The 13346-nt window shown below is 35.4% G+C and overlaps 1 protein-coding gene across 2 annotated transcripts in view; it reads left to right on the forward strand.

The window, feature by feature from the left end:
* DYNC1I2 (dynein cytoplasmic 1 intermediate chain 2) overlaps positions 1-13346 on the forward strand; it is a 54134-nt gene that overhangs the window by 24352 nt on the left and 16436 nt on the right. For both annotated transcript variants that reach the window (XM_023507549.1, XM_003800865.3), the window contains exons 6-13: positions 7988-8083; positions 8292-8454; positions 8561-8660; positions 9198-9323; positions 10176-10322; positions 10663-10776; positions 11059-11192; positions 12593-12737. In XM_023507549.1, coding sequence (XP_023363317.1) covers positions 7988-8083; positions 8292-8454; positions 8561-8660; positions 9198-9323; positions 10176-10322; positions 10663-10776; positions 11059-11192; positions 12593-12737 — 1025 coding nt within the window. The remainder of the gene's footprint in view (positions 1-7987; positions 8084-8291; positions 8455-8560; positions 8661-9197; positions 9324-10175; positions 10323-10662; positions 10777-11058; positions 11193-12592; positions 12738-13346) is intronic.

The raw sequence follows: 13346 nt of genomic DNA on the forward strand, positions 1-13346 counted from the left end.
CCAGGTTCAGACTCACCAGCCTCCATGTATGTGGCTGGCACTGTAACCACTATGCTACAGGCGCTGAGCCTATGTTGATTATTTAGTAGCCTTTAATCTGTGTGTGATGTGGGAAGTGTGCACAGACATATTGAATTTGGAGGCCCTTTGGTTCTTAAATCATGAAGAGTTATAATAGCTAATGAATTAAGCATAAAGTACTATGTAGGTCTTGTTTTTCCCAATGAGGCTAATGAATTTATGTTATATATAAATATAAAAGAGGTTTATATGAGATTCCTAATACAGACCCACAGTCTCTTATCTGAAACCTTTGGGGCCATATATGTATTAGAAATGAGATTTTTTTTTTGGATACAGGAATCTTACGCTGTCATCCAGGCTGGAGTGCTGTGTCCTCATCACAGCTCACTACAGCCTTAAGCTCCTAGGTTCAAGTGATCCTTCTGCTTCAGCCTCTTGAGTAGGTAGGACTACAGGCATCTACTATGACACCTGGCTAATTTTTCTATTTTTAGTAGAGATAGGGTCTCACTCTTGCTCAAGCTGGTCTCAGACTCCTAAGTTCAAGGGATCTTCTCACCTCAGCTTCCCAGAGTTATAGGTGTGAGCCACTGTGCCCAGCTGAGAATTTTTTATATTTTAGAAAAGTAATAAAGCATATATCATATGTTAACGCTGCAGCAGCATCTTAGGTATGAATATTTTGACAGCAAAAGATATGAACATATTAAGTGAGATAAGTAATGATTCTAAGTAGCATTATCTCTGGTCATGTCAGAGTTTACCACAAAATGAATTATGGACTTTAGAGCCATTGACAATTTTGAAATTGTGCATAAGGTCTTTTGGACCCATAATAAATTATCCTTTTACTACTCTATGCATAAGGAATATATTTTATACTTGGCCAAGAAAATTCCTATTTCCCATAGAAAATTAAGCATAGAAACTTAATCAGATATTTAAATTTGTTTTTGAAATTTTAGGTTGGTTTCTATTTAAGAATTATTTAACAAATTTCAAAACTCATGGGGCTGCGCCTGTGGCTCAGTGAGTAGAGTGCTGGCCCCATATACTGAGGGTGGCAGGTTCAAACCTGGCCCCGGCTGAACTGCAGCCAAAAAATAGCCAGGCATTGTGGCGGGCGCCTGTAGTCCCAGCTACTCTGGAGGCTGAGGCAAGAGAATCGCTTAAGCCCAGGAGTTGGAGGTTGCTGTGAGCTGTGTGACGCCACGGCACTCTACCAAGGGCCACAAAGTGAGACTCTGTCTCTAAAAAAAAAAAAAAAAATTTCAAAACTCACCAAGAGACAAAATTGGCGAAATCACAGTTGGAATGAAAATTAAACTTGGATAGGCAGTATAATCCATGCAGAAGTAATGTGAGTTACCAAATTGGAGATAACAATTGGTCTTACCTTTCCTTCATATATTTTTACAATGTCTTGACCTTTTTCTTTTAAAAAGTGGTTTTTATTCTGCCTTGTTTTTCTTTTTCCCCATTCTAGCCATCTTCTTGCTTTCAAGTTTACTCTCTAAGTTAGTAGTACTGTTTCTGAACTGAAGTGCTTTGCTGTTTTAAAGCACCTACTGTGAATGAAATTGACTAGGACCATGTGATCTCAGTCAATTTCCTTCTCTGCAGGTAAAAAGCTTCTCTTGGCAGGAGTGTGGTAGCCACAGATATACTCCTGAAAAAGTTACTTTATTCCTTTACCTGTAAAAAGTTTTAACTCTTTTGAAAATGGCCTTATTCTTTTCTTACCCACCTTTTCAGCCTTTTTTAAAAAGAAGGTTCTTTAAAGGAGGAAGAAATCCTAAATATTATCTAATCTAATGAGCCTGTTTACATCTGAGGAAACTGAGGTTCAGGGAAGTTAATGGCTTTATCTGGAACCTGGCATTTGATTTCTAGTGAAGTGCCATTTTTCTTATCCTATTTCACTTTCTTTTTTTTCTTTGAGACAGAGTCTCACTTGGTCACTCTTGGTAGAGTGCTATGGCACTACAGCTCACAGCAACCTCAAACTCTTGGGCTTAAATGATCTTCTTGCCTTAGCCTCTCAAGTACTGGGACTACAGGTGCCCACCACAACGCCTGGCTATTTTTTGTGACAGTTGTCATTGTTGTTTTAGCTAGCCCTGGCCAAGTTCAAACCCGCCAACCTTGGAACATGTGGCTGGCGCCGTAACCACTGTGCTACGGGCACCAAGCCATATTTCACTTTCTTTTTTTTTTTAGAGACAGAGTCTCATTTTGTCACCCTCAATAGAGAGCTGTGGTGTCACAGCTCACAGCAACCTCCAGCTCTTGGACTTAGGTGATTCTCTTGCCTCAGCCTCTCAAGAAGCTGGGGCTACAGGTGCCTGCCACAGTGCCTGGCTATTTTTTGTTTGCAGTTTGGCCAGGGCTGGGTTTGAACCCTCCACCCTCAGTATATGGGGCCAGTGCCCTACTCACTTGAGCCACAGGTGCCATCTTATATTTCACTTCCTTATCTGTGAGGGAGTTTGTAGTTATTTTTAGTATTGGTTTAGTGGCCAAATTAGCATTTACTGGGCCCAGCCCAGCTCTTAATCTGTTATTGTATGATGTTAACATTTGGAATCCATACTTCCCCACTATACCAAACTTATAGCCTTCTAGTTAATGTAACCCTTATCTAAAATGCATTTTTTTAATTCTGGAAAAAAAACACATTTCATAAGTTAGTTTTAACCTTCAGAGGGTTAAATACAGTAGAACTTCCATAGTTGACCACCTCCCTACATTGACTACCTCCCTTAGTTGACCTAATTTTCATAGACCAGACTTGTACCACATGTACATAGACCTAGTTCCTTATGTTGACCACCTCCATATATTGACCAGTTTGTTGTAATCCATTGGGTGATCAACTTAACAGTGGTTCTACTGTGTAAAGAAAACTGAAGCATTTGTCCTTAATCCTGATTAAAAGACTTTAATCAACATATCTGAAACGCTGGCCTTAAAAAAATGTAATATTTCATGAAATTACAGTAAGAAGATCTATGTAAATTATGCCAGTACTACTAAAATAAAATCTAAATTTTATATAAGAAAGACTACAGCTAAGTATTGTGGTGCATGCTCTAGCTGCTCTGGAGGCTGAAGTGGGACTGTTGCTTGAGCCTGGTAGTTCTAGGCAAGCCTGGGCAACAAACATAGTAAGACTTCATCTCTCCTTTCTCTTCTCTTCTGTTCTGTTCTATTCTTTTTTTTTTTTTTAACAAGAGTCTGTCACCCAAGATAGAGTACTATGGCCTCATCCTAGCTCGCAGGCAACCTTAAACTTCTGGGCTCAAGCTCCTCCCTTAGCCTCCCAAGTAGCTGGGAATGCAGGTGCACAGTGGCGCATGCCACCTGGCTAATTTTTCTATTTTTTTTAGTAGAGGCAGGGTTTCTCTTTGCTCAAGCTGGTCTCAAACTCTTGACCTGAAAAGATGTTTCTGGCCTGTGTTTCCCAGAGTGCCAGGATGACAGGTATGAGCCACCTCACCTGGCCCAAGACCTCATTTCTTTGAAAAAAAATAAAAAAGACTGTGTAGAGAGATAACATCCATGTTTAAAGAAAGTAAATGTATAATTAAACTATTAGTTCTTTCTTATTTTCCCCCCAAATTAGTATTATGACTGTCTTTAAAATACTTCCTGATTAAAAAAGTCAGCTACATATTTTTCCATTGTTGAAAATCCAAATAATTAAGAAAATCCAAGTTTTCTTATTCTAGATGCTTTAAAAAAAAAAAAAAAGAAAGAAAGAAATGAATTTCTTTGATACATTCATGAAGACTTTGTCTCAATGAAGATTCTTTTAAATACACATTTGATTTTAAGGAATGTAGTATAAGAAGATGAAATCGACCCCATATGCCAGAGGTGGTAGGGTCCAACGTGACCCTGGTGGAAAAAAAAAGAAGATGAAATTATAGACAAATGGATTGAAATGGAGTGATTCTAGATGATGCTGATACAAAAAGAAAGGATTATTTTGAAAATATTAAAGTAAAATCATTCCTATCTTGTATTTTTAAGCTAATGGCTAAAGCATTTTCCTCTAATAGTCTCATAGATGTTTGTGAAGTTATTCTTGTTTTTTTAGACATAGAGTCTCACTTTATCGCCCTTGGTAGAGTGCTGTGGCATCGCAGCTCACAGCAACCTCCAGCTCTTAGGCTTAGGCGATTCTCTTGCCTCAGCCTCCTGAGTAGCTGGGACTACAGGTGCCCACCACAATGCCCAGCTAATGAAGTTATTCTTAAATTGAACTTTTGTTAAATCAAATCATATGTTTCTTTGTAACAAATTTCCTGACTTTTAGAACTCATTGTCAACTTCCTTTATATTGTGAATAACCATACTACCTTGTAAGTTAGTAATTCTTCATAGGATATTGAATTATCTTAAAATATAATGAACTGATAAATAACGAATATATTTCCTAAACAGCAGTGCACTAATGATGGGATTTGTTTTTCACTCCATATTGAGAATCATGTAGAGTGATAGATTCTTACCTTTTAAAAGTGTTATAATAATTTAAAATAATTCCAGGTATCTTTGTGGCTTATTCTTAGTTTATTTTAAATCTTAAATGTACAATGTATCTTAAATGTAATGTGACATATAGATGAAAAAACTTGCTCTGAAGGCTTCTTCCTTCAGTTTAACAAAAGCCACCCATTTCACAGATGATTTAACTTTGATTAACCTACTCCATTGTAACAGATTATTCCAACAACTGGAATTTCATGCTTTGGTGTTATTTCTAGGTTCAGCTAATTTACAGAACAGCTTTTCTTTCCATCTCACCAAAATATATCACAATTTTGATGTTAACGCAAAGTAAAAATTCAATGGTTCGTTAAACCTAGTTTCAGCATTCATTGACAAGAGATTTGTCCTTTTCAAAGTAACTGCTACTTTATCCACTCTTTGCTGTTCAGTTTTATAACCCTAGATCCCTGTCAGAGAAAGCATGGAGTTAACCACTTAGCATATTGTAATGAATATTCATCAATAAATTGATATGACATGGCAGTTCCATTTTTCAGTCTTGCTCTGTTACAGTCCTTTCCATTTTTAAGAATAGCTTATCGTATTAATAGAGACTAGCGTAGAAAATCTTTAAACTGTAGTTTTATTTTTTTGGCCATGTTAATATCCCTTTAGCTATTGTATTAGTTTATAAGAGAGGTGTATTTGTTTCAAAGTAACATTCTTTATTGTTACTGATTTTAGGCATTTTTGCCAAGTATTTGATTAGCTTATAACAAAAATATAACATTCTGCATCTTTAAGAACAGCGTATCATTTGTTTTTCTGTTCCTTGGAATTTATTGAGCTTAATTATTTTTATGAAGTTTAAATTCCATTTGTGTTTTAAAATTTGTAATTCATGTAGAAAGGGAGGCATGTACATTTGTTCTAGAATAAAAAACCCTGAAAGCCTATGTTTAAATAATTGAGATTCATTCAGCTACAACTAAAATAATTTATTTGGACAAATAGGCATGGCAAATGCTATAGTAGACAGATAGAGATCACCATCTAACATGCTTCATCTACATTTTAAATTTTAAAAGAAAAAGAGTGTCTATAAACAAGATCTTTTCAGTTAAATATGTAGATTATGAGGTCACTTAGCACTAAAGTACTGACCATGTGCATTATGACAGGAATTTGACACCTGTCATTGGAAATGGTATTTAGAAGTCATATAATGCAACAAAGTTAAGGGAGGAGAATAAGATGTGGGTAGGAGGCTGTAATTTATAATCTATAATGCTCAAGAATGACCTGTCCATGGTTATTTTAGGATTTATATATAGTGAACCCTATTAGTAAACAAAATTGATTAGGATAATTGATAGTATTATCAGAAAATGAAAAATAGATGTATATTCTCCCACTGCATTTTTAATTGAAGTAAATGCCCTATTATTCTAAAAATCATCTTTTAAGTTAAATGTAATTAGATTATTATATTACACCTGCAGGTGACTTTATGGAAGAATTTTATTCTAATGTTTAAGCAGTATGGTATAGAATTGCCACGAGTTATACTGTTTTCAAATTAATAATTCGTTGTATGTGAGAATTCATCTAAAAAAGAAGTAGTGTCTTTCTGTTTCTCTGTGTGATTATTTTGCCCAAAAAAGCTTTTATTTTTTTAAGTAGCACAAAAGCTGTAATTGGCATGCTTTGTAAGGAAGTGTCAGTGTGCAAGAGAGTGGCGATCACTAAGAATTCTCTTACGTGTTCTTTCCCCTTTGCACCACCGCCTCCTCAGCAGGGTCACTGAGATCACTAGCTTTTCTTGAAATGGCCATTTTCACTGGCAGGTGCATTATACCCTGTATTTTCAGATTGTTTTTCCATTCTGAATGTTTGGCAGGTTGATTGCTCTGGCTGCATTGACGGAGAAAGGGCTGACAAATGCGGTTGGGCTGGCTGAAAAGACAGTGATTACTGTTTTCCTTTGTGGCTGATTGAGGCCCTTGAAAGGAAAAATTTTAACCTTCACCATTTGGTTCAAAAGTATGAGCATATATTGAAATCATTCGTGCCATTTATCCTAGTTCTGTAAACTTGTCAGAACGTAAAAATCGCTCAATTTCAAGTAATGTAGGATTGGCATACGTCATTATCATTTTGATTAAGTTGGAGGTTGTATCATTGTGTGCATTATACAGTGTCATTTAAAGCTTTCTTTCCACAGGTACAGTTATATTTTCATTGCTTATACTATAGAGTTAGAAAGATTTTCATAGCTCTCTAAACCTAACACTATGTGTGTGGTTTGGCAGCTGGTGTGGCCTGTAAGCTGCATTTTGTTTGCAGGGTAAAGGCTTGTCTCTAGGCCTCCTGGAGTGTGGGTAATTGCACAGGCCGCCATTGGGGAGAGACACAGGATTGGAAGCAGTCAAGCGGAAGAATGTTATGCCATCCCATTGCCACCTTGTAGCAGAAAGACACAATCCCAGCAGTGCCATCTGGTTGTTGCTATCTTGTCAGCTGGCCTAGCTGCTGGGACCATGACTTGGCAGCTGGTTCCCATCCTTGACCATTCTTTTGTGTATATCACATGTATGTGAGTTTTAGATAATTTTGAACATGGGTCAGGAAATGACTATAACTAACTCCCCTTATTGAACAGCCTCTCATTATGAGATGCCCTCTGCTGCAGAATGCCTGCTGCCGTTCTCTTTAGACAAATAACACGTGTGTTTACACAGTAAAAATAAGTATCTTCTTCGTAAAAACCTATCTCAGTATATAGCAAAAGAAAAGGCTTGTATGTTCTGCAACATTTTTAAATAAATGATTTTCTTTTACTTCCTGGTTTGGGGATGTAAGAGATTTAGTAATTTTTTTAAAAGTCTATAAACAATGTATGTTATCCCAATATATATTTTTATTCAAATTAAGAAAACATTTTTTAAGTGCTTATTGCCACATCATGTAACAGCAGATAATGAGACTTGCATTTAAAATGACAGAATAGAAAATGTGGTCTTATAGCTATTATCTTTAAAATCTGCCTCTCAAATAGCAACCTGAGAGTTAATGTAAGCAGTCTTTATGCCGTATGAAGACCCATTAGACACTGATGGTTTCAGATCACAAGTATGCAGCCAGCTCTGTAGGCTATTTTAGACGTTTGATTTTCCTCATTCTACAGCATTAATGTGTCAGCATGCTATATAAAACTATGCAGGAGTTGCATGTTGTTCTGTCTGGAATGATAAATGCTTGAAGCTTTTAAAGTCTTCCGTAAGGATCGTCCTAGTTGCTTATGTATCTTATTTCAGTTTGTGTAGCTACAGGATTTAGTATGGCTGTTGACGAGGTCCCACATAGGTATATATAAAAACTAGGAGATTCCATGCCCAGCCTGAAATACTATTTCAAAAATAATAAGTTATTGTCTTAAAAATAATTTTTATCTTTACTTTTTCAGATGAAGAAGAAGAAGATGATGTAGTAGCTCCTAAACCACCTATTGAACCTGAAGAAGAGAAAACTTTAAAGAAAGATGAGGAAAATGATAGTAAAGGTATCTTAAAGAAGTAAACTTTAAACATTTTTGTTGATTTCTGCTAGATTTTCTTTTATTATTTATGTGTTAAAGTAGTATAAAATATTCTAAATCAGAGAGGAGAATCCGGCTGTAAAAGAATGCTGGTCGTTGATCTCCACGATGATAGTGAGTGGATATGATTTGGCTGACATAAATCAAACTTAAAAAAACATTTGTTTTCCAGCTCCTCCTCATGAGCTGACTGAAGAAGAAAAGCAACAAATCTTGCACTCTGAGGAATTCTTAAGTTTCTTTGACCATTCTACAAGAATTGTAGAAAGAGCTCTTTCTGAGCAGATTAACATCTTCTTTGACTATAGTGGGAGAGATTTAGAAGACAAAGAAGGGTAATGTTTAATTGCTAAGATTTTAACTTCAGCAATTTTAAATTAAGATTAAGAAGGATAAAAGTTCTAACATCATCTTTTGGGGGGATTTGGTCTTTTTCCATAGAGAAATTCAAGCGGGTGCTAAACTATCATTAAATCGACAATTTTTTGATGAACGTTGGTCAAAGCATCGCGTTGTTAGTTGCTTGGATTGGTCATCTCAGGTAAAATATAAAAAAATTGGTTACGCTTAACTCGTTTTTGAATTATATCATAATTAGCAAGTAGTTTTATTTTAATTGTGGGAATTTTGTGTAATTAAATCAGTATTATCATTTTAAACAATCGATGGTGCCTATGAATAATACTAGATTCATTTCCTCTTGTGCACTTTGGAAAAAAGGATTGAAAACATTGTATTTGAAATTCAGGACTTTATTTACGCCACAGACTAGTTTTACTGATTTCAGTTGCTTACCAAATCCTTTATATAAAATTTAAACACATATTTTAATTAAATGTTTTAATGCTAAAACATTTTAAATAATTAACTGTACTAACTTAAAATTGTACTAATGTCCCAATGAGTATAGCTCCAGAGATATCTAGATATCTGTCTTGATGAAGTGTTAGATCAAGATCTAGATATCTGTCTTGATGAAGTGTTAGATGAAGTGTTGTATTTTCAAAATAATCTGATAAAGACTGTTGAATAACTAGGAACATAAAACAGTTCTTTTCCACTTGGTTTTTCTGAGTAGTATCCAGAGTTACTTGTGGCTTCCTATAACAATAACGAAGATGCCCCTCATGAACCTGATGGTGTGGCCCTTGTGTGGAATATGAAATATAAAAAAACTACCCCAGAGTATGTATTTCACTGCCAGGTAAGGTGGTCTTTTAACAGTCTTCCCCAAGTTTAAGAATTCATTGATGAATTTAGACAAGTGCCTTTTTTCTTTTCTTGTCAACATAATGGTTTCATTGGATTGGCATTTACTAAACCACTCCATATTTGCAAACAGATGTTAACAGAAAACTGAAGACTTCTCAGTTCAACATGATCTGCCTTTTGTAGCTTTGCTGACATCTCTTATAATGTTTAATCACACCTAAAGTCCTTTGCAGTTGTGATTTTCTGTTATTGTGATTGATTGTATAAAAGGAATCTCTTATAAAATGTCTTTTCTACAGGGAGTTTCTCAGGAACTTTATTTGCTGAATATACATTCAGATGGTTGGCCCACTGAATTACTTATACATGGCCTGAGGAGTTGGAACTAGATAGTTTTAAGTAGAAACATATGGCTGAAGTAGGAAACAGATGCAGATTTTTTAAGTGGATTTAGTAGGTTAGAATTTGCAAGCCTTTTCTAGTTGTATATGTTAAAATGTTTTAATAATGTCATAATCCTGAATAAACATTTACCTGAATCAAGACTGTCAGGTTACTATATAGAGGCTAATATGGGGACAGTTATCTTTTTAATAGTATAATCAAATGAAATAATTTTTTGTCTTCTCTGCTGAATCACTTACACATATTTATGTAAACAATCATTGCATTGACTTTTAAGCAAAAATGTTTTAAAGATATATTTTAATATTTCTGAAACAAAATGAAGACTTTTAATGAATTTGTCTTAGATGAAGAAGGAAATGTTTCAGATAATAGGTTGATTTTTATAATTTGTCAAGCTTTTTCCATTGAATCTCAAGTATAAAAATCTTATTTGCAGTCAGCTGTGATGTCTGCAACATTTGCAAAATTTCATCCAAATCTTGTTGTTGGTGGTACATATTCAGGCCAAATTGTGCTTTGGGATAACCGTAGCAATAAAAGAACTCCAGTGCAAAGAACCCCACTGTCAGCTGCTGCACACACAGTAAGTAAATAAGATTATTTCCATTAGACTTTGTGCTCTTTCACTGTTAAATACTTAGTAGTATCCATCAGAGTAGTCTTAGAATGTGCTTCCTTTGTTAAATGAATTTCTCACCAATTAGCAAACAAGAATGAAGGCCTTTTTTCTGTATTTTTGCAGATTTGTTTTATCAGAAATTTATCTCCCTTTTTGAGATTCATGTTAATCAACATAATAGCAGCAACCTTCACATTAAAAATACAAGTCTCTTAATATGAAATAGAATATCAATGATTAGATTGAAAGTCTTATGTCCTTTTTTTATAAAATACAATCTTTGACTTTTCTTTAATGTTCCTAGCACCCTGTATATTGTGTAAATGTTGTTGGAACCCAAAATGCTCACAATCTGATTAGCATCTCTACTGATGGAAAAATTTGTTCATGGAGTCTGGACATGCTTTCCCATCCACAGGTAGGTTGAACTTGGGAAACTGCAAGTTTGAAGCAAATATTGTTATATTTTAAGTGTGTATATACCCCTGCCTTATATTTTCCATAAACTGTTTTATAATAGTAATGTTGTAGTTTATGAACATAAAGATGTGTCAGATACAGTTTGTTGTGTATTTTCAAATCTGTTTGTCTTGAGATAGATTTACATAAGAATAGTTTATAAACCAGTTAAAACTAGAAGTTCTACAAAAATTTAAAATTGCAATTTTACAAAATAATTTTTTAAATTCTTTTCATGTAGGATAGCATGGAGTTGGTTCATAAACAGTCAAAGGCAGTAGCTGTGACATCTATGTCCTTCCCTGTTGGAGATGTCAACAACTTTGTTGTTGGGAGTGAAGAGGGTTCTGTGTATACAGCATGCCGCCATGGCAGGTAAACCTGAACTGGAAATGGCAATAATTTCAAATTCTCTCAGAATAATCCCATTGAAACAAATTGCCCCTTATGTAAGTAGAAATCTGTTCTTGAGCCATTTGTTGTTTCTGATAAACTATTTGAGTTCAGGCATATAAAATTAAAACTTAAATACTTTCATTAAAAAAATGATCATTTTGGATTTATGATGTGTTCTAGATTTTGTGGGTTCTGAAATTTTGTGGGGTTTTTTGTGTGTACACAGAGTCAGAGAAGTTAGTGGTAGCAATTAAAGGTAAAATATACACATGTCACATACTACATATGATCTTCAAACTTGTAAATAAGATTTTTAGCAATTTTCCCATTTTGATTTATTTGGAGTCTGAGCTTTGCTTTAGTTCTCCTGATAATTGTGTAGTAGTTTCACATTTTATTTGAGACAGAGTCTCACTCTGTCACCCTGAGTAGAGTGCCATGGCCTGATTATAGCTCGAAGCAACCTCAAATTCTTGGGCTCAAGCTATATCCTCTTGCTTCAGCCTCCCGAGTAGCCGGGACTACATGCTGTGACATCACACCCAGCCTCACATGTACTTTTTAAACTGACTAGTATTTGCCCTGCTGTTTAATATGTTTTGAAATTGTCTAGCTGTACCTTATCAGCTGCTTCCATTAAAAAATTTAGTGTCCAGGCTAGGTATGGTGGTGTAATCCTAGCACCCTGGGAGGCCTATTAGCCAGGCATTGGGGTGGGCACCTGTAGTCCCAGTTATTGGGGAAGCTGAGGCAGGGAAAGGAGGATCACTTGACCCAGGAGTTTGAGATTGCTGTGAGCTTAGCTGATGCCACGGCACTCTAGCCTAGGCAACAAATTGAGACCGTCCCTAAAAAAAATCAGTGTCCAGATTTTATCTCAAATACAGATCACCTTCACTTCAAAGCTTTTGATTTAAAAATAGCACAGAGTGTCTTACATGCAGGATCCCTTTGTCTCCATTCCACTACCTCAGATAAGGGCTTTTGAGTTTTGTTGTCAACAGCATGATATTTATGGTTTCAAAATGTACTTATTGCTTTGGTAGTGTTATCTGAATAGGATAGCGCTTAATGTAAGTTGATCTGATATGTTCTGAACACAGGTTAAGTTTGTCAAAACTAAGTCAAGATCTGATATATAAAAACGTAATAAAATGTATTTATAATTGTACCTCATCTCTAAAAATAGCCAGGTGTTGTGGCAGACACCTGTAGTCCCAGCTCCTAGGGAGGCTGAGGCAAGAGAATCACTTTAAGCCCAAGAATTGGAGGTTGCTGTGAGCTGTGACGCTACGGTATTCTACTGAGAGCAACAAAGTGACACTCTGTCTCAAAAAAAAGAGAGAGATTTTCCTAACATTTTTATTTTTATGAAACAGCAAAGCTGGAATCAGTGAGATGTTTGAGGGACATCAGGGACCAATCACTGGCATCCACTGTCATGCAGCTGTTGGAGCGGTAGACTTCTCACATCTTTTTGTCACTTCATCATTTGACTGGACAGTAAAACTTTGGACAACTAAGGTATCTAAAATATGGATTGCTATTTGCTCAGTTTTTGACACAAGGTGGTGCTCTAATACTACATAGGAAAAAAAACTTTTAAATCACTTAGAATTGTTTACTGATAGATCTGATCTGCTAAGAATTTATACAACACATGAGTGAGCTACTAAATGTAGTTTTCATAAAAGTGTGCTAGCAAATATTGTAACCCCATACATAATCAAAGACCAGTTTTCCTTCCACTTCAGGCTTTTCAAGCACAGTACTATTTACCCTGAACTAACTTCGGAGAAAAGCTCCAGAGTATCTTACATAGCACCTCATATAATTGTCATTCAGTTCAGCACAAAAGCTTTGCATTTGCTCTTTAGAGAGCTTTTAGCAGCCTATTCAGAACTCTAGCAGCTCACAAAGCTGATGGATAATGGAGAAAAGACAGATAGAAACTGATTTACAGTAAGTCCTACATAATAATGCTGTAATAATAAACTTGAATTATTAAGAAAAAGCATTGGGTAAAGGCATGGATACTTTTTGTTTGTTTGTTTCTACTATAAGTAATTTGAAAAAAAATTTATGTGATAAAAGTGCTTCCTGATCCTCCAGCAATTCCAGATAAATATGTCA

Source organism: Otolemur garnettii, unplaced genomic scaffold (genome assembly GCF_000181295.1).
Source record: "Otolemur garnettii isolate 467f Iridium unplaced genomic scaffold, OtoGar3 scaffold00187, whole genome shotgun sequence".
Classification (NCBI taxonomy): domain Eukaryota; kingdom Metazoa; phylum Chordata; class Mammalia; order Primates; family Galagidae; genus Otolemur; species Otolemur garnettii.